Raw genomic sequence first — 25660 nt, 5'->3', positions numbered from 1 at the left:
TACGATGCGGCAAATGAATGTGTCACACCGCGCCATATGGACGCCATGATGATTCTCGAAGTCAATAATGGGCCCTGCCGCTATTTTCCAGCAACACTGATGGGCTCTGCAGGGGTTCCCCTCTACTGAAGCGGCGTGTCGGGCTTGTCAACCATTATCCCCCCTGGTCGGAAGCCTGTGATGAGGATGTGAATCTTTGATCCAGCTGACTTCGATACTTTGAGTTTGAGGGGGAGAGGGCGGATTAAAAAAAACAGAAGTCAAAAGACGGCTTCTGTTCGCCTGCTTTGCAAAAGCTCAGAGGAAAATATATCTCTTTTAATTAGCGGAAAATCACCACTTTTGTTGATCTTTTTATAAACATTTTAGTGGTAATACTACAGTGATGTCTTGATATATGCGTCCTTTGATTTTGGATTTTTTTCGGTTGCATTTGGTCTCTAAAGATGATTTTTTTTGCCTAAAAATCCACTTAATAACATGTGTTCAATGACTGTAATTTAGTAGCACTTTAGTTTTTTTTTTACGCATTTTTGGATTGCAGGTTTGTCGTATTTTTTCATTTAACTGGATTATATCCGAGTATTTAATATAAAACTATCAATCTGTGACCGAAACCTAAAAGTATTGTGAGACTGTATCTTTTGCTTCCCCCTTCATCTCTCTTACCTGCGTAAAAAACGGTTCGTAAATCTCCACGCCCTTGTCAGAGCCCTGGGTCAGCACTTCCCTTCCACGGTGCCAACTGTAGCGCACCGGCGGGTTCGAGTTAGCCACGCATCGCAGGAACACCGTTCGCTCGTAGTAGAACTGCTCCTTAGCCTCCCCGATACTCTGGTGCACCGTCACCACAGGGTTATCAAGATCTGCAAACAGAAAAGGACACAAACACTTTATAAATCCCTGCCTTTGTTTATATTTTCTCTAAACTTCCCCATGTGAACAAGTTAGATTTGATTCCTCCGATGATTTAGCTCATTTCCGACTGAATGGCCAGCTTGAGAGGCACTCTTGGTTGATTGAATGCACTGAGAAGGTAATAACCTTAGCAGGCGGTGGCATTGAGTCTTTTAGCATGCTAATCGCCACCTTTTGAAAGAAACCCATCTACGGTGCCTATCTGGTTCCTCCTTTCAAGTCCATTTTTCTTTGTCGAGTCGGGAAGGCATCACAAGGGAGAGGATGAACATATGCCTGCGCCCAAAGAATGCTGATTCCTACGTTTCATTAAAGGCATGTTCTACCCCCACAGCCCCTTAATCAAAATCTAGCCATGGTCAATACTTCATCCAGGATCCATTACGGAATCTCAGGTAAGAGCAATTACCTTTAGCAGATGTGGGGAAAAGAGGGAGTTGAAAAGAGAAGTGGGGGGGGGGGGGGGTACAATTGCGTTCCAGGCTTTCTCAGGAGCTCTTAAAGTAAATACAACGATTCATTACCAAGAAGTTGGCCTGTCTTTGTTTTGCTCATCTGTTTCCTTCAGGCAATTTGTAATAAAGATGTACATAGTGACAGTTCTGCTTCCAGTTACACAATGCAGATAGAAATCTCATGTCATATGACCATTCCTGATACATAAACAGAAAATAAAAGCACTTCAGACATTTTGTTAAGGAACAATTGTTCCTGACAAATAAACTAACTTAGGGTCCCTGTTATCTTCATATCAATCCTAAGTGGCTATTTAACACACTAAATACTCTATATGTAGACCTAATCCTACTCAAACCCATGATTAACTAATGAACGAATTAAGAGGCGTGTCTAATAAAAGATAATTACATGCTCAAAAGACATTAGATAACTATGGTGTATGATAATTGCATGAATAAAAATTAATAATCTCCCACTCTTTCATAGCAAATCCTCAAAATGAGCTTTAAAACGATGACGCCATGCTCCACCCACTTTCAATGTGGTAAGCATAAAAGTGTGCAATTGAGTGTTTTTCCACTTGACCAAAGGGATGTTGTTGATTTTTACGAGCTATGGAGCCCTTTGAGACTCTTGTGATTAAAGCCTATTACTCTATAAACTTGACTAATGTGAGCAAAAGCATAGCTTTTAAATTTTACCCTACCCAGAATGGGTCAACAACCCAATTTTAGGTCTTGACCTACCACTGGAGAATCGTTGCATAACATAACTCTCTTTTGAAGGCGGCTTGTGCCCTTTTTTTTTCTCTTCTTTCTCATGTTTTTGTCTCTTAGTTGGCCGGGAGCAAAGTATGCAGGGCTAAAGATGAAGTAGATGCTTAAACCTTCAGGGATAAATATTGAAATATGGAAATATTTGCGGCAGATTAAAAAGTTGATGAGTTTCAAAGAAAATTCCACCCCTATTCGAATATAACTCTGCATAACTGCAATTAGAATTTAAAGTCATGCCTGGATTGGAACGTTTCCATGTCACTTTTAATGGTGCGATGAGAAAAAGGAGGCTTTCATTTGTAAAATAGCACTTTTTCTTCAAGCTTTATGAGCCTATGAAAACATTTGTTGGACAAATAGGCTCGACAAGTCAGGATGAAGGACTCAAGAAAGGTGGTTCATTATCACATCAAAACTCCCTTTCATGTAAATGCGTACACCACCAGCACATAAGCTGCACGCCAAAAGCAGACCCTCTTCTTCTTCCTCTCCCTTTCCAGGCCTCTCGGGTGAGTTCGTCTCACGCAATATTTCCTGCTTTATCCCTGGCTTTGATGTCATTCTTTGTAAACCCGAAAAAGGGAATACAATGGAGTTCTGTCAATCAAGGGCATTTTGCTCAGAATGGTGTCATGATAAAGCGATAATCATTTTGAACTTTTCCTTATAAAGCACCATAACTTTGTGTAAAACCATGATGATTCAGATGGAGAAGGTATTTTACTAATCTGAACATACTTTAGTCTCAGACACAGTGTCAAAGTGACGGCCCGGGGGCCAAATCTGGCCCGCCACATCATTTTGTGTGGCCCGGAAAAGTAAATCATGAGTGCTGACTTTCTGTTTTAGGATTAAATTAAAATGAAGAGTATAGATGTATATTAATTTCCCAGATTTTCCACCTTTTAAATCAGCAATTGTAATTTTTTAATGTGTTTTTGTTAAAAAATCATCTTGTAAAATATTAAAAAATATACATAAAAAAGCGCACTCGTCATCCTTTTAATAAACACGCCACTAGTCTAGACAAAATGACACAAGACCACACACACTAAACATGACATACGACTTGGAACCGCCTTGTGCATAATGTATAGAAATCAAATGATATGTCTGCAATTTTAAACGTGATCCAGACACACTGAGATGCATTAAAACCTTACTGGTCAAGAGGCTAATAAGCACTATTAGTGATCTATAACTTGCATTTGCGCATTGATGGAAGGCATGAATCCAAGCAGGTAATTTTCTATCTCGGCAACGTTGACCTCTATCTAGCCAAGAGCCCGCTCCTCCTGCTCACCGCGTCTATTTGCGGATGGATGTGTTTTGTAACCGTCGGCGTGAGAGATGGGCCCTGCTCTGATGATGACGCCGCCACCTGTGCCACAGAGATATCCGGCAATGTGGCTCTCAGAGGGGGGTGACGAGGGGCAGTGGGCGGCGCTGGCTCGTCAGATGGCAAAATATGGCCGCCTCTACCAGATAGAGTATCGCTGTCGAGGGATTTAAGATGCAAGCACCTGTATCGGTGATGGCCTTTGCTAATGTAGTCGTTTCTGTGTAGTGAATAGTCCAAATCGAATAGACTATGGTTAAAAAAAAGAAAAAAGATGGTCTCATAGCTGTATAGAACTGCTCTAATGTTAAAAAGTGAACCAAAAACTAGATCAAATAACCAACCAACAAAAAAGACAACTTCAAATCGACATGTTTCACAGACCTCCAAACAAAGTATTTGACAAAATACACTTAAAACTAAAAATAAATACTACCTTTGTCCCATTCAAACTTTAAACAGCTGTACAGTTTGCATCTTTGGCCAACTAAAAAACACAAAAGACTTTTAGCAAACTTAAAATAGACCTCAGCATAGATAAGAATACTCGAATAAGAGTGTATAGATACTATCAGTCAAAAATAGCACTCTTCCTCTTTTTATTTTTAATAAATTCTTGGTTCAACTGAGTAAACTCTCTCCCGCTTCCAGCTATTTGAAGAAATCAAGTACTTTATTGTGCTAAAAATCAAGCAGTACTTCCTCTACTTGGAACCCCAGCATGCTCATCAGCAGTCTACTTTGCTATCAGCCGGTAAACGTGCTTTTATTCCATTAGGGTGCACAATCAAGTAGATTATGTTGACCAACAAAAGGCGGCGCGCTTTTAATGCTCTTTTAATTGGTCCAGGCTTTATGGCTCGTAACTGCATGAATGTGTATTACTGCTCCGCTAAGAAACGGAGTTACGATGCAGTATAGAGTGCATGACTAGCTCGTAATTATATATCAAGTAGGGTTGCATTGGGGAGGGGGCTGGACATTTTGGGAGGGGTGGGTTGCGGCCTACATGGTATTCTACTCGTTGTTTACTCCCATGGAGCAAATATATATATATATTAAGTACAGTTATAATTATGTGTTTGTGACAAGCAAAGGATGGAGATAAGGGAATAATTAGGCCTTCATCTGTAAAGCATACATGTATGTGATAATGTGTGTGTCTATGTGTGTGTTGAGGATAAGAAATGTCTTGTTCATCCATTCACTTTGTATCTGTCTCTGCCCATCTCTTCTCTAATGCATCTCCACAGAAAAGCCAACAACATAAAAACAACACAAACTGCATGTGACATAATGCAACTAAACAAATCCAAATATACACACACAAGTCACTATAAAAGGGGAATGTTCATATTTTGTTGCTTTTCTAATGAAAATGGAGGTTATCTTGTTAAGGTATGAGCACTAACAGGTTCCACTTTAAATGTAAAGCATATTTTAGGTCATTAGAAGGTAGAAAAATGCACTTTTGGATAAGTTACCTAACAAAAAAAGGTAAATAATTGAAAGAAATGATTATTTCTAAGTCTATAAGTAAATTAGTACCAGGCAATATTAAATTTAACCCCCTAAATCTTAAAATATATATTATATTCCTATCAAAACCCAATAAAAAAAAACATACATTACAAAATGATATGCACTTTTGACAATAACTAACGAACTACAAATAGTAAAACTCAATACTCAACTTCTCCTTCCTTTCAAAACAAAAGAATGGCAAAGACCTTAATGTCAGCAATGATTTTCTAGTCATTCCAATCCAAACAAAAATGCTAATAGAACAAATAGCAAACGGAGGGCAAAAAAATAATCCAATGAAAAACATTCATTTAAATATCGGACACAGAGACAATAATAAAAGAGGAGGTGAGGCTGAGACAATCTTCTGATAAGTCCTTCAGAGAGTAATGGCCAGTCATGAACCGCCATTACCTCCATTAAGCAAACATTTCCATAACGCACGTCTAATGCGTTGATCCATTGTGCAATGCTATCCCTACGAGGCTGGGATCACTCCTTGGCGCCGGTGCATTTATCATGCCACCTCATTTACATCCAAAAGCACTTAAGAGATGAATCGCATATGCATATAACGAGAGGAGCTTTAGCAGTGCCGTCAAAGATTTTGATTGTTCCAAATATATTTTAAAAATAGGATAAGTGTAGTAGGAAACCAAAAAGAATCTGGATTTTTAAGGTTTTTTTAGGTCTACTTAGAAACGTCTCATACTAAAGTTCATCTTTTGAATGTAAACTGGCTGCTGATGCAAAAAAATGTAAAGTCAACTTTTTAGATTGTTTGGGCTAACCTAATGATGAACAGTTTTACTTCTGTTTACGCACTATAGTACAAAAAGTTGTAATTTGGCTAGAAAGTGAATTAATTAGTCTTATTGTGGGTCCAAATGAAGACCAAAGTTGACTACTTGCTTTTATCTGGTCAACTAAAAACAGAAAATGAACCATTTCTGACAGAGAAAACTGTCTAATCGATGATTGTATACAAACTAACTGTTGATTTTTATGAGATTTTTGTGAGTCCAACAGACCAAAACTTATTAATTAGTCTTAATTCTGTAAAACATAAACAGGTCATGAACAATTCCAGAAATCCAGTAAAAAATATGAGATTAAAAAACGCAAATCGGCTTGACTGTCATCCTAATTAGTATTTTTTTATGTTAAATCATAAAACGAATGAAATTATTGCCCATAAGCAGAGAAAAAAACTAAATTATATCGCATTAGCCTGGTACATCAGTCAAGTACAAGAGATTCCAATTTAGCAGCAATCTGGGTAGAAAAAAAATCCTTAAGACACGCTTGTCCTTGAAGAAACCCCCAGAAAATTGCTTTCAAGCAGCACACTCCAAACATAAAACTTATTACTCACTTAATGAGTTGACGAAGCTTTGTGAAAAATATTCCATTTTCCATTTTAGTCAGTGAAACTCGACATAATGGCCAACACTAATTCTTCTTAATTTGTCACCATCTGTCTATTACGTGACATTTCAATTCGGTAGCAAGGACATTTATCTTCGAAAAACTCGGCAAATGTCTTAAATAGGCAAACAATAAAAGTGACTGACTAAAACCATAAAAGGACACATGCATAAATCCTTGAGTCTGTTTTGTGGGTCTCCTAATGACAGACGACCTAACGACCTAAATCAGTTTTGGGACCTGAACTTGGAAAACTGTTGAATATAGTACCCAACATCTGGTCCCCCTGTATTGACACTAGATCAGCTTAAGCGAACAATGTAGCATTGGAAGTGGATAAAGCCATGCCTGAATAAACACCCTCAGCGAGCTCCATCGTGAACTCTACTGATGGAGGGCAAACACACGCACCATCTGAACACACACTTTCTTTATATGGCCCAGTGTCTTGGACTTGATGGAAAGTCTCAGTTTTAGTTTCCTTGCATCCAAGAATACATAAGAATAACAAGAAAATATGATGAAACTGACCTTGTAAAAAGTATAGTTAAAGCAGAATCTATCCATGAACACTTTAGTATGTGTTTTAATGTTCTTTTTGTAGGGAGAAGCAAAATAAATTAACGATAGGACAAGATGAGTAGTTTTTGTATAGTGAAAGAAATTAATTACTCCCAAAGAACATTTATAATCATTCAACTACAATTAGGATTCAATGATCATTGTTGACTCTACTGACCTACATTTCGACGCAAATTAACTATTCCATATGCCACATTCTCTCACTGCAGAAACAGAAAACTCCACAAACTTAGGACTGCACTTATTGGTGGATAACAAATGAAAAGTAAGAAATATATTGGTACTAGTATTAAAAAAAAAAACACAAATCCCCACTGACAAGTAGTTCTGCACCAATAAGACAGCACTGTCCATCCATATTTGACCAAAGACCATGCTTTTTAAAAACTCCCAAAAAGTAAGCAGGATTCAATCCTCATTTGGATTAGTTCTATTTGACTTAACAAACCGCTTTGCCTTTGCATTGTTTCCACTAAGACATTGGAATTACACGGCATATAACTAAATATGAGGGTTCTATCTTCAGTTTACCTTTTGCCAAAAAAAAGCACAACAAAAGACATAAACTCACTGACAAACTAAGTTACAAAATCAACAAAAACAATACATTTTTGCTTTTTAACCAGATCCCCTTAAGGGACTCACCACAAATCTCTGTTAGCTATAGTGGTCAATGAGTTCCCTTAGCTTGAAATGAGCTGGCTGCCCCCAGCACCACTCTTAAGCCCTCTTCAATCAGCAAAACATTAGCCTCTGCGGCAAACTGCACGGCGAGCAAAATTAAAGGAAAATAGCGAAACGAGCCCCAGGTTGAGAAGGTGTGTGAGGGGGGAACGGAGCACCTTAAACTGAGGATCGATCCATTTGAGGAGTTGGGCCTGGTTTGTTTTATTAACTTTGCTTGGGACGGTCCCCAACGGAGTGCAAACAACAGAGGTGTCAGCAAGTAGAAAATGCGTTTTGTTAGACTAAATGTGTTAGCGCGGAATTGGCGGTAGAGCAATCATTGGATCCCGTGGGCCGCCAGCTTGGGTTATCAGCATAAATGATGGCTTCCCGTGTCATCGCTCCTTTATCTGCAATCTATCTCGCCGTCGAAATGTACTTAGATTCTATTGATGTTGAGTCACGCCTTTATGAAGTTGGCTTTGATCTAATAACAGCTGCATACATGAATAAAATTTCAGAGCCATTATTCTGAAGCCAAAAGCCATGATTCCAGGGAAGAGCAAGGACATTGAAAAGATCACTTTCAGTTTGACTTGTTTGAAACTTCCCGTAAATAAGCATTGAGCCAAATTTGGAAACAGACGACACCTATAAAGTAATTCAAAGCAAAATTGGCCAGTTCAAAACTGACTCACAATCCTAAAACAGCTCTTTTGAACTTTGTCTTATTCAAAGTTGCATCCCCAAACATTTTTGCGCATTTACTCATGATGCACAAGCATTCCAAATTTCTTCCAGCAACTAAGTGACATATTAAAGTCACTTTAAATTAACCTCATGTTTTGCACATTAGGGTTACATATATCATAAAGCTGACACCTTTTCGAATCTATGAATGCCATAAAACACAGACATAGGCGTACAGGTTTTGTGTTATTGAGAGGTCCACCTACAAATCAGCAGTTCTAGCACCAATTCCAAAAAATAAATTCATGCAAAGTAGATATTAATAGCATGCACTTGCAGAGGCCCGTCAATTAGGATCACCCCAGGGGGACAATGACAACATTGCTCCAAAGAACTCTGCCACACATTTCAGGCTGATAAAGTACACACCAGTACCACACTAGTAGGCATCATGAAATCAGAATTTTACGTTTTATCCAAATGTTTAAAACATATGAATGTCACATTTGCATGAAGAAAGATAAGAAAATGTTGTCTAAATCATACCAAATGCAACATAGTTTTAGGATTAGGTCAGGAATTGTGTCATTTTGTTTTAGGATAAGATTAGAAAAAGAAAAGTAAGTTGAATTAAGGTTTTGGTCAAGGATCAGGTCAGTGAGCTCTCCAAGAAAGTGGGTATTAAAAAAAAGTCTGCAGCCAAGAGAAGAATGAGGACAATGGGGAAATGAAGAGATGGGGATAAGTGGCCGATTTGAATCCAGAGAGAGATGGACTGCAGCCAGAGATTTTACAAAAGTTGACTTTTAAAACCCCTTAATCAAAGTGGCTTTGCATGCATTTGGACCTCTGTCAAACTTTTTTTTTTGCACTCTACCCATGGAAAACTGCCAGCAAATCCCAGATTTATTGGAAATTGAGAATGGGTAGTTTCATATCTGATTCTGAAACGTCAATTTGGCCTTTTTTGAGTCAAATATCTGACTAATGAGGATGCAAACCTTGATATATAAGTTGTCAATCTTCCTAAATGTTTGCACATAATAAATAAATGAATAAATAAATTACTCACAATAAACGTCCACTCGAATAGACTTGATAGCAGGCGATCCGAGACCATTCTCCGCCTTGCAATAGTAGCGTCCGCCCTGCGTTCTCAGGATCTTGGCGATGTGTAGCGTCTCATTGAAGACGCTAGAGTCCTGAAAGCGGTCTGACACACTACCGGCGGTCTTGGTCCATCGGATCTGGAAAAAGGGAAACAGAAAAATCTTGAGAAAATGCTGAATACGCCTCAAACCAAAAAATATTCATTTTTAATTTACATTTTACCGAAAACAACATCTGCATTCAAATCATTTGGCAAAAAAAGGCTGGGAAACTTCAAGAATCAGGATTATGAGAAAGATAAAACATAAGAACTTGGCTGTTCCACCCGAGTTGAGCTCACTGCAGCAATCTCAGCATGACTACCATTCACTAAGTGACGGGACGCGTATAGCCCGTGGCATGGTGGAGTAATGAAAGGTGAAATAGCAATACCGCCACCCCCCCACCTAACAACGGCTTGTAATTGACTCTCCATCATGGGTAGGGACCCTGTCCTCATTAAAGCATGCCGCATGAACAGGTAGTATGACGACTGTGGCCTGAGGGGCAGGCAGGCACCTACAGTCAGAGGCAGCCAGCATCAGGCTCGAGTCAATGCCTCATCCTAAGTAAGCCGCAGATGGACTAGCTTTTTTCCACTGAGCCTGTCTGCAAATTACAATCCAATCCTTACTTACTGGATGATGCTAGCAGCATCTCCACATCCTGATAACATCCACACAGATAACATCAGATGGAACAAGGGATATCCATTGCTACTATCCGGGGAAATGGTCCTAACTTCTATTTAGGGTCTTGACAGAGAACTACACTGAGGTAAACAAAGACCGGGAAGCAGGCAGATACTGTAGGTCGCCAAAAATCTGGTAGCATTGCCCCGGGCCGTAACAGATGCTTACAATGATGCTCGGGGCAATACGTTGGCATGTTGACAAGTTTATCTAGGTTGATGTTGATATCATATGTAGACAATAGATCCTACAGACAAATTGGGTGGAGCTTTGGAAAAAAATGTATATCAATGATTTAAAAAGCCTGGAGGAAAAATGACAATAGATGAAATAGACTGGATAGAGAATGGAAAATAACTTTATAAATATCATATACTACATTAGTTGTATCTGAAATGTTATTAAATAAGGCAAAACATTTTGCCACCTGTGCACCTGAAAATAAAAGTACCATTTAAAAGAAAAACACAAAAAACATTCATTTCCATTCAGGCATTGAGTCACCAAGGTTTTCTGAATTTCAAATAGTCCAACTTTACTGTAGATAACTCAGTATCCTTTTCTGCAAGAAAGCAAAATGCTGCACTCCACTTTGTGTGCACCCAGAGCAACATTTAAGAGAAAATGGGGCCATTAAAAATAAGAAGACTCTAAACGAACACCCTGAAGAGAGAATACTTCTCTCTGGCCTGATTCAAATTGATGAAAAGAAAGACACACCATACTTGGATACAGTCAGCAAATGATCGATGCTAACTGTTAAAAACACCACGAGTTCAGCAAAAGTTGAACTTGCCAGCACAAATTAGCACAAGTTTTTAGGAATTTCCACACAAGTTTCACACCAGAAGTGAATATACATCTTCAATGGAGGAAGGAAGCTGGCTTATTTTGGCCTCTGCAGGATTCTTCACCATGTAACATTGCAAAAAATGTGCTTTAGCCTCAAGCAATGTAGTTTTTTCTTTTTATTGGAGTACCTGGAGTCTTGAGAATAGTAAGTCTGGAAGGGTGTCTTACCGAGAAGAATTTGACAGTCTTTGCTTTTAGCACTGCACTGGAAATATTCTAGATCTTGGAATTATTGACAGATTCAAGCAATATGATTATCACTATTCAATCAAAATGAGCTGCCCTGTTCTATATCTTTTCTTTCTTTTTTTTTTCAAAGAATACCAATGGCTCATAACATTTTTCCAGGACACTCAAGTGTCAATACCAACGTAATGCTCCTATTCCTGCGCTTTTCCCACCAGCAGTTTCCATAGTTTACCTCAAAGGTTAGTAAAAAGCCATATGTACCCATCAAAAAAGCCATATCCGGCTCCCGAGCCATAGGTTCCCTACCCCTGCTCTAGAGCCTATTCTCTAAGACATAAAATGTCAAAAGCAAAAAAAGAAAAAAAGATTTAACCATGGCAGTACTTTCCTCCCTACGAAAGCCAAGAACAACAATAACATCGCCAAAGAAGGATCAACATTTGCTAATGAGGAAAAGCACAAACCCATCCAGATTAGTCTGAATAGCGGCTGAGGCAGGGCATGCTGCGACACCACAGTGAGGGTTAATTGAAATGCGCCCGGTGTCTGCTCTTATGCCAGCATGGCATGCTTCAGCACGCGTCCATGCTGGTGAATTGCCCATAATTCCTGCTGTAACGCTTCCCTGCGCCCATCCGTGTGACGCTTTCCTAATTGCACACACTGTTTCCTTTTAGACGGCCATGGTGGTCCGTGCCACTCAGCGGCGCGACCTACCGTGGCTGAGCATCACAATCAACCAATCAGAGTCGGTGAAAGGGGTTGCAAATGACAGAGCATGAGCGGAGGGGAGACAGGTCTAAATACCTAAAATAGGGGTATACCCCAATGTGTTCTATTACTTAGTAAAAGGAAATAAAAAATACATAAATGCTTCTTGAGTGCAGAAGCAATGGGGAGAGATTAAAATACATAGAACTGGATGAGTGGTTAACGTGTTGGCTTCACAGTTCTGTGGTTGAGGCTTAGATCCCGAGTCTTGTGTGGGTTTTCTCTGGGTACTCCAGTTTCCTCCCACATCCAAAAAAAAACATGCATGCTAGGCTGCTTTAACACTCTAAATTGCCCCATGGAGTGAATGTGTGCAAGATTGGCTGTGGCTGTGTCCTCCGCCTGCTGCCCATCGTTAGCTAGGATAGGCTCCAGGACCCCCTGCGATTCTTGTGCGGATAAGCAGTTCAGAAAATGAATGCACACAGCACTGAAATAAAGCCTTAGAGGAACTTTATCATTATAAAAAAAAGAAACATATACGTATGGATGAAGCAAACTAGGTATGACTCTGAATACAAATAACCAAGGACAGCACATGGTCTTTAAACTATGAAGCTGATGTATTACGTGTTCAGCTGACACATAGTCAAGTGATGAAAAGAGACTAGAAATGAAAATGACTAGGTAACAAAAAGAAAAAAAAAGCACATTCTAAGAAAATGAATAGTTCTCTGAGAAGAATCCACACTGTTGAAAACAAATAATGTGGACCAAAGACAAAGAGAAGAGAAAACAAACACCTATAGAATAAAGGATGTGTTGACAAAAAGAAACGATGGCGAGAAAGACTTCATTCATTAGCTTAGAAAATTTGATGGACAGCTTAGTTGGCTCGGTGCTGAAAATAAAGACCTAGACCTTGCACTTTATTGAAAAGAAATGTCTTTGAAATATGAAATGACCAGCTTTATTGATGTTTATGTGTTAGAGCAATGAAAGGAGAAGAGACAGGTTGAGTGCAGAGCGGATACATCTACGGGACTAAAGAGAGGCTAAATACTACGACCCACGATATTGCCCAAGCTTGAATGGTGTCGCTGTTAATTGCAGTTTGAACAGTGAAGGTTAAGGCTATATAGTGTGATTCCTTGGAGAATTCTTACAAGCCAAACAGTGAAAATAAGACTGATTCAATGGTGTTCAAATAAAGGAGCATCTGCTGACACTCGCATTGAAGGCCAGGCATCTTGGGAACTTCTAGAAACAGATCACATAGTACGTGGATGTTTCTTTCTCAAAGTGAAATTTCCAAAGGCCAGAGGTTGTCCTATTTGTACTTGCTGACCCGTGGCTTCGTGACTTGAATCTGGCTGAAGAATAATTGAAACAGAAGTGGGAGCAGTGGGAAAAAAATGTGTTTGCACTGTGGTGGCAGGCTGTATGAAGCTGGTAGTCAAACACAGCCGTGTGGACATAATGGATGGAGGCCAGGCCAGAGGAGACGAGGGCAGATGGCTTCATCATTGCGGACTCTTTTAGCCACGGTGAAGGCCAAAGAGCAGAAGCCATCTCAGTATGAACAGTTCGAATCATAGTTGCCTGATGAAGATGTTTAAACATTGCTGGCCTACTATACTGAAAGAATGCCAAAAATGGTCGCAACTTTGCAATTTCTTTAACCTTTGGATTGTTCTATGCCATCAGCTATTTTTCTTTTTAAACACTGTAGATTCTAGCAATGAAATAGAAAAGAGAAACGACCAAAGCAGACAAGGTTGTGCAAAAATTCTATTGAAATGAAATGTCGAACATATTAACATGAGTGATTATGACTAATGGACAGGTAAAGAACTCTAAAAGCTAATAGAATCTAATTATACAGCTATTTAGAATTTCAATTCCAATAAGAAAACACCTCAATTAGGTTCACATCACCCCAAAGTTATTCTTTATACTCAGTTTTCCATGCAAAGGCAGCAGGTCTTTCAGTATACTCTGATAACCAACTATTTCAAACCAGCTTCTCCATTTAAATCTAATCCTATCAACCCATCGTTTGCTCGGCAAATGGAACGGATGCTGCCTATTGATCAAATAGGACGACTCTATGTAAATGAATGCAAATGAGCTCGCTACCGTGTAGATTTATGGCGCGGTTCTTGCGTGATTTGGTGTGCCGGCAAGCAAATTGGATGCAACAGTGGACGAGTGTTTAAAAGGTTAGTGTGTGTACATCCTGCCAGCATTGGTAAATGTGATGGCGACACGGCTGACATTTGTCCCTTAATGGACTAAGTTAGATGGCATTTAAGTATAAGCGAGCTGATTGGCTACCACTCTCCTCCAAAAAAACAACAAAAAAACATTGACTTTCTAGTAGAACTATTTTTTATAGTATTTTGGGGAGTTATTGTTGTTTCTGCAGTTAATCTCCTCTTGGTAATTTGACCAAGATTGGAAAATACTCCAAGGTTGCTAGAAATAATACAAAAAGTACTATGCTTTGGTGTCAATAGCAACTGAAACTTTCTCCACTTCATTGGAACCGACCTCAGGTTGCTCTCCAATAATAACCGACTTACCTGTGGCCGTGGATGTCCTGTTACCAGGCAGCTGAGTTCCAGGGTCTCGCCCTCTCGGATGGTGTAGACACGCTCCGTGTGCCGCTCTTCTTCCACATTGCACGCGTGGCCTGAGTGGATGATGCGGACTGTAGGAGGCGCTGTAGAAACAAGGAGGAGAATATTTTTTAGTTATAAGCTCACACTTTCCAAATTCCGAAACATGTTTAATTGAACATTTTTATAACAGGTAACCATTTCCACATTTTAAACGCCTCAGGCTTTGTTATCATGATGGCACAAATGCAATTTCTGAAGTTCAGGAAGCATTTACAAATGTCATGTGTATGTATATTTAGTATTTGATTATTGTATTTACTTTTTCTCTCCTCAAACATCTTTTCAAACCATTGAAATCAAGCATATGAGAGCACGTAATGAGTTAATCAAATCCAACATGGTCTCATGAATGGGTTCCTCACACAGAACATAAGTTTGCACCCTTTTACTTCAACCTTTTAACTTCCCTGCTTTTAAGACAATTGCTAGATCCCAACGGGAGGTATTGGTGGCGAGTGAGCGCGATAAGGGCTCGCGGCGAGGGAGCTTCATGCAAGGCTGCCACTTAAAACAAAAGGAGTCGTGGTAACAAGACCCTAGGGCTGCAGTCCAACAAAGTACTAATGCCATTTAGCCCAATGAGCCCATGTCTATGCTGCATGCTATAAGACTCCTGGAGGAGAAGTCAGGGAAACACCCATAATTAATGATCCCAAACTCCGAACACGAGCATACACACACACACACACACACACACACACACACACACACACACACACACACACACACACACACACACACATACATCATATTCTTTTCTTTCCGCACAAACAAGCTTACAGCAGCAAACAAGCTTCGCTTAAGCTCACATAATGGCCACAATAATGTGCTTGGAGTCGCTGATATGCTTGCACAGCCAAAGAGAGGCTCTTCTCACACACCCCTAGGAGCCAAACAAATCGCTGTCGTTAATATGTCGTTTCCAAACGTGTCATTAAAACTATTCTATTTCATTACTCATAGCATTTGCAATATTGAGTTTGGATAGGGAACTAAACCAACATGAGGTCTTTACTATCAATGCAGTTATCATGAGCATATTGCCAATAGATGCTTATTTTCTATCCAGCTTTAATGATGTTGAATTACAGTTAAAAGTTTTTAACACTAATACCCACTAAACAACACCCAACAAAATAACATCATGTCCTATAGAAGCTTATTATTTTCCCATTCAAGTCATTTAATGGTATTGTTACAAACAGAAACTAAAATGCAGGATGGACTCAGTATATGTGGACTCATTTACATAATCAGGTCTATTTTGGGTTGTAACATCACTCCCACTCACTTCTTTTAACACCAAAAACCCTTTAGCAGCTCCCCCAAGCAAAAAAAAAACTGTGCACAACAGCAAAACAAGAGCCACAGAAGTCTCACGTGAGGCCATTTTCATAAATTATGATAAAGAGACTACACTACCTTGTAATGAAGAACATCAAACCAATCAGGGATACATTAAAATAAACCGAAAAAAACAATCTCTGCAGTCCTTTGTTTCTTGTTTCACACCCAACAACTTCTTTTTCCCAGCACCATCCACACAAATAGCGTAAACATGCTAAAATATTAATTAATCATAACAGAAATAAATAACATTGTGCTTTACTTTTGGCATATAACCTCATTGTTTAGTGTCTACAAAACTCTGGGGATGAAATTAGTTTGTTTTAACAGTATTGTGAAGCCAAAGTAAGCGCCATACGCCTCTTTCTGTATTTTTAGTGTCCAACTTGAGTTTGACATATGAAATGAATAGTTTGTCTCACAGTTGTCAGCATGTGAACACTTATTCCTAATGGAGAGTGGCCTCATGCATGCACTTAAACGTCTTTCCAGCAGGAGATGCATATTATTACATCAGGCCTTGTCAGGCGCTATTGATCACGTACTGTAATGCACTCGCCTGCACTCCTCTGCCTTTGCGCTGTTATTGTAAATGAGACTTTGTATAGATTTAAGCCGGGCACCATCAACGTGCGTCATCCATCACGGCGAGAACATAGACGTACGTAAGGTGTGTGGGACGGACGACGCAATACAATGGCGCTTTGGCCCTTTTTTCAGTAAAAAAAAACAAGCCTCCAATCGGGTATCGAGCTGCTGACTTGATTTAAGGGGCGTTAGTCAGTGGAAGATTCCTCTAGCAGTCCATTTTGCAGGACATGGCTATTTTTAGCACAAAAAAACACAAACACAAGATACTTTGTTACTGCCAAGCTGCCAATGTCTTGTTGCGGCAACCCCTACGGAGGCGCGAATGTGTTGGTTAGAGGACAATTGCATTGTTTCGCCGCGCAGCTGGTAACGGAAATGTACTAGAACCAGGTGCCACTTTTGAGGACTCAAAAAGAAGGTTGTTTAGTCATTTTTATCCACTAAGAAGAAATGACAACTGACGAGTGACAGGCACTCAGAACAGGCTACGAAAACAATCTCCATAAGCCCCATATTTGTACACAAGCTCAATATTTTCCAAGCGCAGATGCAGGAAACAATTCAATTTATACTAACACTGCTGTCACACGTGTAGGTGTCATATGTCTAAACCAGTTTATGTCCACAAGCAAACATACAATTGTTTACAGTTCGTCAGAACAAAGAGTACAAGAACAACCTGGGGCCATACTGTAAAGAGAAAACAAGAAGACAGGTCCAGATATAAGCACAAGCCTACAATTCTTATATTTTCTCTGAACAGGGAGTATAAAAGCAAACACTAGCAGCAAGAAACATACTGTTTCACTAAGTCTGAATCCACAAAAGCGAAATTTGGCATAATCGTTGAATTTCCATTACAACCATCAACCTGCAAGCTGTTTATTTCCCCATTAGAATCCCAAATGCCCAGTTCTCCCATCCATGCTGTCACACCGCAGTGCTCCCAACTCCCCTACACTACTCTAATCAGACATCTGCGGGGGACGGATAAAGTCCAAACGTGGACAGCATCCAAAACGGTGGTCGTCAGTTGATAGTCCCTCGCTAGAGGCAGCTCACTAAAGGGAAAATATCTGGCCAGCTAGTGAAGATTCGGGGTGCTGCCAGCCAACAAAATGTCTTTCGATTGGACTTCAGTAAATCCCCCCGTGAGCTGATTGTCCTATCAATGCCCACAGCAGTGCATGGCTGACAGAGACGCCTTGGCTTACAGATATGCGACTGTGTGTTATGTGTATGTGTCGGAAGGATGGCAAGGATAGGTGGGGGCAGGTCACGCTTTCCATACTTAGTATTCCAGGCCAAACGCTGACGCACTTGCAAGACTAAATGACAAGAAAACATCCCCAGTCTGTTTGATTTCATGTTAGATTTAAGTTCCACTACTTTACGCCACCACCCATTAGCCTGAAAGTCAAACAATGCCAAGACCAACACAAATAAGCAAACATTACTTTGTCTCATATGTCGTTGAAGCCAGTATTTAAAAAGTTTAATCCAAATATTCTTTCAAAATGCAAAGTTATGACAATAACGTGACAATAATAGTACTCAGATTTTCTCATTTTTATACCATGGTAACTGCTCTTATATATAAACTACATTGTTTGGCATTTACTATGATAGACGCTACTAGATTGCATTGAATGAAAATCACCCCAGTTGTATTATACAAAGCTATATTAACGTAACTTCGAATTATGAGCCATTCTGCTCCACTTAAGACCATACAGCATTAATGCAATAATTGTCCCAAGCAAGGTCAGGAAAAACAAGCTGCCTCATGACCACACATATAATTGTTGTGTGTCTATTATAAAAATGTATTCACAACAACCTTGAGCAATGAACCATATATTGCTTTATCATAGACATACTGCACAAAGACACATTAGAAATGTATAAGTATAATATATCTTTTAACTAACTGCTGTCATATTAACAGGAGCCAAATCACATAAAGACACAATTTCTTAGAGAAGAAAAAATAGTATGATAAAACAAAGCCAGCATATATTTCTTAAATTACACTCTATGGTGATAATTTACTGTTACAGTAAAAATTTAAGTGCTTTAATTAGAAAGTTTGCGAGCGAGATAATCACGATCACTCTAAGGGTTTATATAGCTTGTTTTTAGCCCTGGTAAAAAAAAAAAGGTTTTTGCGATGACTTTTTAAACGGGAAGAGTGGTCTATGTGGTGCAGATTAGTCACAGCGGTTCAATAAAAAGGCCTGATGTACAGCTGATGCATCAGCACCACGCGGCTGGCAACCAATAATCACCCGCATCCGGAAGCTGGCCAACCCCGCCATCCATAAAGTACACGGAACCCCGGAGGACTAAAAGCGGATAATAATTAAACCCGTTCGTCGTCACGCCCTCTCGCTGTACTTTACCTCGTCATCACCGTCACCTTGTTGACACCTCGTCCATCAATCGGATTGCACGGAAAAGCAAGAGCGAACTTTTGATCACTAGCAGCTGGGGAGCCGAGCTGGAGACTCGTTTCAAATAAGGTCTTCTCTGCTAACCTAAGAAACTTTTTCAATTACTACTCTACTTTTAAACCACCCCAAAAATATGATATTGCATCCACGGGGCTGGCATGGAGACAGAGTGGTTTGTTTGTATGTTTATCTTACAGTTCTAAGATCATGGGTTCAATGCCAGACTCAGAATTTCTGTCATATGTTCTCAATGTGGTACATTTGCTCATTGTTCGGGTAGTTAGTCAGCCTGCATCTTCACCTATTCGATGTGCTGCCATCTCATTTGCTATGCAATCTGCCAAGAACCTTCAGGATCAGTCGTACACTAAAACAGTATTTTAGCACTAGAAGCGCTTCTGATCAAATTCCAAGTTTATCCCGGCAGAGCCAGAGGATTAGAACTCAATGACATGAACATTTTTTTTTCGTGTTTGAAAGCAAAACTTTCAAAAGCCAACTTAAAATTCAAATGGCAATTTGCACACATGACAGGTTAGAATGATGGAGAAACTACATACACAGTGGAAAAATACAGACAATATGCTTCATACTCCTTCACCTAAACTTATATTATAGGTCGTCGATAATGGACAGGAAAACAACAATAGGAAAGAATCATTGAATATTGTGAAAACTACAATATACACCCTTTTCTTGCAGTTGCCATGGAAACAAAGAAGAAAAAGGGCACCGCAACATCAACAACAAGAAGCAAAGTGTCAACATTTAGAGGCCGCTGAACTGCAGAGGACCACAAATGACAAGGAAACAACAAGAAAGTACAAATTACCTCGTACTATGTATTGTGAATAGGTGTGACATTTGTTTTTACTCTTTGTAAGAATGAAAACAAACCATAAAGAGTCAAAATATCTCAAAAGATCTTCTGACGGGACTCGTACTGCATCACAACAAACGTGGAGCTGTTGTCAGGTTTACACCAAGGTTAGAACAATAATGAAAGTGATCTAGTTTTGTTTGGATCAGATGATGTGGGTCATAAATGAGACATTTGTGCCGCAGTTGGGCATTAGACACCGAGACCATAAAGCTCATAAAGCGGATGGAAGCCTCATACATCAGTGAGCTTTAGCTCTGCTACGGTATTGTGGGAGTGGGGGGGATAAAGCACAAATTGGATTACCTATGCAGCCACACGCATCACCAGAATAACACACATATATACACTGCACACATACATACAAACACAAATGGGCGCATCTCCAGTAGGCATGTAAACAATGCCAAACTGACCAATGGTCACGCTCTCATTGGCAGTTGATTTTGGCACCAAATGTGCACACACACCCATTTACAATTCCTGAATCCCCGTGATCATAAAAATGGCACGTCGCCATGATGTACGGCGGCTCATAAACGGCCTCCGCGACGGGAGTTGAGTCGGGAAGCTTCAGACCTTGACGTGTGAAATCGGATCCTAAAAGAGTTTTCAGTCACCCAGGCGGCATTCCTATTCCTCCCGGTAAACAGCCACATAGGAGATACGGTGATTTAGAAGCCAGTGGGATGATAAAGACCAATGGACATTTTGCTAAACAAGTTATTTCTCTGTTTTGGAGTCTGGGTAAAGTCTTATTATGGTGGTCAAACATTGTAAATCTTAGTCTGCCAGCCTTTCTTTTGACTTACTTTTATTCTATTCTTATGCTCATTGAGTTGAAAGGCTTTTTTCTTTCATATATTAAATAAACTGTAACATCCATTAATAATTCTGTGACCTCAGCTTGCTTTAATGGCACTAGAAATATATATAAAACTATATGAAAGCCACAAAACTGTCCGCTGCTAATGGAGCAATCAGATATCCTGAATCTAAGCAATTTTCCATTATGACATATGACATTATGACAATTAGGGCTGCACTCATGGTTGCAAAATATGACAGGATGTATTTCTATTTACTGAAAGGCTACTTTATTTCCATTCATTTACATGCGGAAAAGGATTCAGTTGCCTGGCAAATCATTAAAAAGCCTTATAGAGGGATTAAAACGTCGGAAAAAAAACAGCATCTATGTCACATTGACTTTTAAATGGCCTCCTTTACGTCAAAATGTGACGCCCGTGAACAAATAAGATTATCCTGGGGTGTCAATGTTTGGTCAAGGTGTGTGTTTAGGAATCCCCCACAACTAATGCTCAAATGGTGACACGCCTTGAGCGTCTTTATATATAAAAACCTGCTACAGAGTGATCACCAACATCAGCTTCTGGCAAAAGAACAATCCTAAAGACATAATGGATCTGAAAGCCATCATGTTCCTTCAACTCATGGCGCTCTGTGATGCACGACCTAGCTGGGTGAGTACAAGAATTATATAAAAAAAAAACTAAAAAATAAAAAATGGAAATAGCCCAGTTTTGACTCCACTTAAGGTCAGTTAAGTTATTAACAGATAGAAAAAAATTCTAGACATTTTCTATTGATTTTAGGCTATAAATAAGGCAAAAGTAATCAAGTGATCAAGCCCGCTTTTAAGCATTTTTCTACTGTGCTTGGCAGCTATATTTCCATTTTTTTTTCTCTATGTGTATCATTTCTTTCACTGTCATTACAGGACCAGGCTGTCGATAACGGTATGCGACTTGTCGGTGTGCAACCATCCTACTGATCAAAATCAATAGGTGTCAAAGTGTGTTTGTGTGTGTGTTGGCGCCACTGAATGTCATTTGCTTTTACGTTAGAGAACACGGGGAGTCTAGCTGAGGAAAGCATCACAGAAACTATTCTAAAGATGAACAATGGTGAGGATTTTAAGAACAATTGGAGATTTATTAGTCTTTGAAAACAGATCAATGATTATTTTTCCCTTCCGTTTTCTCCCCTACGTCCCTGTCTTTCTATCAGGATCCACTGAATATCTAGTGGAGGGGGATTTGGTGTTTCCAAGAAAAAGAACAGCTATGAAGTGCATGGACAAGAAATACAGTTGCCTATGGCCAAAGTCTTACAACGGCAACATTGACATTCCTTACACAATTGTGGATAAATACAGTAATTCTTTTGTTCAAGGACTGCGTTCATTCTATATCCTTGATGTCATGACCAAAGGGGAATTTCATTTGCAGATGATAATGAGAAGCAAACAATTGTAGGCGCCATACGAGAAATTGAAGCCAGAACTTGCATCCGTTTCATGCCACGGACAACACAGAGGTCATACATCAGCTTTGAACCACTATTTGGGTAAGGCAGAAAATACTTCAGCGCAAAAGGATTCGACTTTGCATAAAAAAATTCTACTCTATTCATCCATCCAGGTGTTCCTCACAACCTGGCTTCATGGGGTACAAGCAGGTAGTGTCACTTCACCGCTCTGGCTGCGTCCAGACTGGTATTATCCAGCATGAGGTGTTACACGCCCTGGGCTTCTACCACGAGCATACACGGAGTGACCGTGACCAATACATCCACATCCACTGGGAGAATATCCACAACAGTGAGTCTATTTCTACAATAATGGCAAAAGTTCCAATTTGATCAAATAGCCCCTTTGCTGTTTTGATCTATCTGTGATTGTCACCACCTTCAGATCAAAAGTACAACTTCAGAAAGCAAGACACTAATAACCTCAACACACCTTATGACTATTCCTCCATAATGCACTATGGAAGGTAAGAAAACATTGATTTAATTGATAATTGAACGACATTCTATAGTAAATACATTCAGAAGTAGCCTAGATTTAGTCTTGGATTGCATTCAAACATGTACCAATAAAATATAATGTCTACTGAGCCTGACTGTACTCAAATGTTGGCTTTTTAAACACTATTACTCCATAGAACCGCCTTTGGAATTCATGGAGCCGTCACCCTAACGCCCATCCCAGAAAGCTCAGTGGAGATTGGCCAGCGCAGGGAAATCTCGGATCTAGATGTTGTCCGGATCAATCGTCTCTACAAGTGCTTTAATTATGAAATGTAGAATGCAATGTTACATGCCAAGTGACACTTTCAATAAAACATGTTCTCCTGCCTTAGCAATTTTGCAGAGTAAATTTATCTCCTGATTAGTTGGAAAAGAAGCAGTCAGCTTAACATAGTTAGAAAAAATATATATATATATATATAGGAACGGTTGCAAATGGCGACATCGAAATAGATTTATATAGATGCCCTAAAATATTTAAAAAATGCACTGGAAGGCAATCTCTTCCTAAATGAGTTCATTTCCATGGCTCAGGCTTGTTGTAATTAAGTTTGGGATTTGTAGAGTTGCAAGAAAAAGTGCGGGGGTGCATCTCTGGTGACAACGTTTCGGGACATAAACCCTAAACCTCATGCTCACCCTTCTGAGAACGTAGCTTTACTTGTCATCCAGCTACATCCCACGCATTCCCCTCTTATTTTCTTGCACTCTTTGAAATTCTCCACCGTTGCCTGATAAGGCGGGCGTGAAAGGATCTTGCGAAGATTCCGACAGAGCTAATTTGTCCGTCTTGTGATCCTACAGCCCTAACGTACGCACTGCTCTGACAAGCAGAGGTTATGGTCCGTGGTGGCTGAAAAACTATGAATTCTGAAGACATACTGGATGTATGCTCTCTTTGTTTCAAAACATTTTCCCTTCAAGGTGGGTGTGAAATATTTACACTCTTCTTGTCTTTGAAATATTTAGCACCAACCCTTAATATTTATCTCTTATCAGTTGTTGAAGCGTAAATAAATGGCTTTTCTCTGACTAAATCATTTAGGAAAACCTTACCACTTTTCACTCCAGAATGACTTGATTGTCTTGAGATTTAATCTTAACCTGCACATATTCTTTTGAAAGTGTGTTATTGACTTAAATAATCAGACAACAGGTGACAGATACAAAAAAAGACCCCCAGAAGATGACCCCTGGTGCACCATGTGCAGATTAAAGAGACCCCACCATATTGCTGCAAAGTAACCATGAAGAAGACTAGCTATTTTGGGTAGAAAATGTCCTTCCTGAACAACTAGATGGGAATCTTGACATACAGTTATAGCAAAGCAGCCCTAGATCATCATAATTTCCCCTCTCTCCACAATCCACCAGATAATACATAACATAACTAAAATAGAAGATTAGTAACAAGCGCGAATCAACTCTATTACCAAAATGACTCAAAAAATGGGCATAGTATACTTTTAGATGAATTTCCCTCCCATGCTTTCTCGTTTTTCTACTTTCTTCATTCAAAAAAATCAGTCAAAGGCAATATAAGGCCTCACCAAACTCAATTGAGTTGGCCATTCCCCAATGTTATAGTCATTTAGTGCTTTTTTTTTTTGTTCCGGGTCCCCGTGGTGCGACAAGACGCCGACTCAAGCGAGCGTTTTTTTTAAAAAAATTTATGCCTTTTAAAAAGATGAAAACGACTCTGTTGAATGTTCTAATTCCAGCGACTGAAGCTTTTTGTTATCTTCACTTAAACCTGTGAATGGGATTTGACTTCCCCCACATGGCGTTTGCATTAAAAAGTATACCGAGAAGGGATTTAGCACGAGAAGAGGCGTCTAATAACTCTTTATAAGCAATTATGCTTCTCTCTGCAGCATTATATACGACAACTAGTTTGAGCTTGTGTCCTATTTCATAATGTGATTACTGTATGACTGCCTGATGTACTTGTTCTGGCTTCTTTTCTACTGAATCAGTAACATGGTCATTATTAAATTATAAACATACATGATTATTCAGGAATAGGAAATTAAAATGTCTAAGTACATGTGAATTTTTTAATTTACATCATTTGAAAAATTTATGGATAAATAAGATAATGTATTTGTTATATGCAATATTGATTTAATGTTATGTGTTAGGTTGATCAATAATTATACTTTAATATAATTGAATAATATAATACAAATATATATTATATATTAAACAAAAATGATTAAATGCTCACTTATATATATTAGTATTACTCCAACATTATGTAATAATATATAATATATGCATGCAAAATGTACACCTAAAAAAAACGAAAAACAAATGTAGCTGTGTATTCATTAAAAACATTTGAATGACCTATTTCACGATGTATGATTCCATAGTTTCATTCTATATTTTTTTTATGAGGGGAGAGGGTGAATAGGAATATTTCTTTCTAAAAAATAATGACCTGTAATCCATGTTCCAAACCACTACATTATGTTCCTCGTTTAAAAACAAGCTTCATTGCATAGATAGCTGTCTAGTTATGACTTTCTGATGTTTTTATTTTATATTTTTTGTACAGTGAGACAATTAAGAGGCTGCTTGAAAAACAACCGACACGTTGAAGAAGCTTTCATGAAGGACCCCGAGGAGAAGCATGTGAACTTGTTGGATTACTGATCCGAGAACAGTGGCTTACAAGCTGCGGCGTTGTCGCCGTGTTCTCACAGTGCATACATATTTCATGATTCCTTCCTGCCTTGCCTGCACCGACCGGGATTGGGCCCCGGACTTGCTAAAATATAAAAATGAATCAAACTGACTTTTGAGTAAAGCCTACAAAGCAATATGAGAACACTTTCCATAAACACGGATAGTCTCTGTAGGAGAAAAATAACACTAATAAAAAGGCGCCTG

At 39.2% G+C, this 25660-nt stretch overlaps 2 protein-coding genes across 3 annotated transcripts in view; one reads left to right on the top strand and one right to left on the bottom strand.

The window, feature by feature from the left end:
• Positions 1 to 25660, bottom strand: part of LOC144192384 (MAM domain-containing glycosylphosphatidylinositol anchor protein 2) — a 135177-nt gene that overhangs the window by 89881 nt on the left and 19636 nt on the right. For both annotated transcript variants that reach the window (XM_077711452.1, XM_077711453.1), the window contains exons 2-4: positions 14561 to 14700; positions 9455 to 9629; positions 670 to 866 (exon numbers count right to left, since the gene is read on the bottom strand). In XM_077711452.1, coding sequence (XP_077567578.1) covers positions 670 to 866; positions 9455 to 9629; positions 14561 to 14700 — 512 coding nt within the window. The remainder of the gene's footprint in view (positions 1 to 669; positions 867 to 9454; positions 9630 to 14560; positions 14701 to 25660) is intronic.
• Positions 21352 to 23041, top strand: LOC144192390 (low choriolytic enzyme-like). The gene is made up of 8 exons (XM_077711466.1): positions 21352 to 21414; positions 21672 to 21690; positions 21799 to 21858; positions 21962 to 22108; positions 22183 to 22300; positions 22375 to 22553; positions 22647 to 22728; positions 22900 to 23041. The coding sequence occupies exons 1-8, from the start codon at positions 21352 to 21354 to the stop codon at positions 23039 to 23041; spliced, it is 810 nt and encodes a 269-aa protein (XP_077567592.1).

The sequence above is a fragment of the Stigmatopora nigra genome, unplaced genomic scaffold, assembly GCF_051989575.1.
Source record: "Stigmatopora nigra isolate UIUO_SnigA unplaced genomic scaffold, RoL_Snig_1.1 HiC_scaffold_26, whole genome shotgun sequence".
NCBI lineage: Eukaryota > Metazoa > Chordata > Actinopteri > Syngnathiformes > Syngnathidae > Stigmatopora > Stigmatopora nigra.
This window is presented reverse-complemented; position numbering and strand designations above follow the sequence as displayed.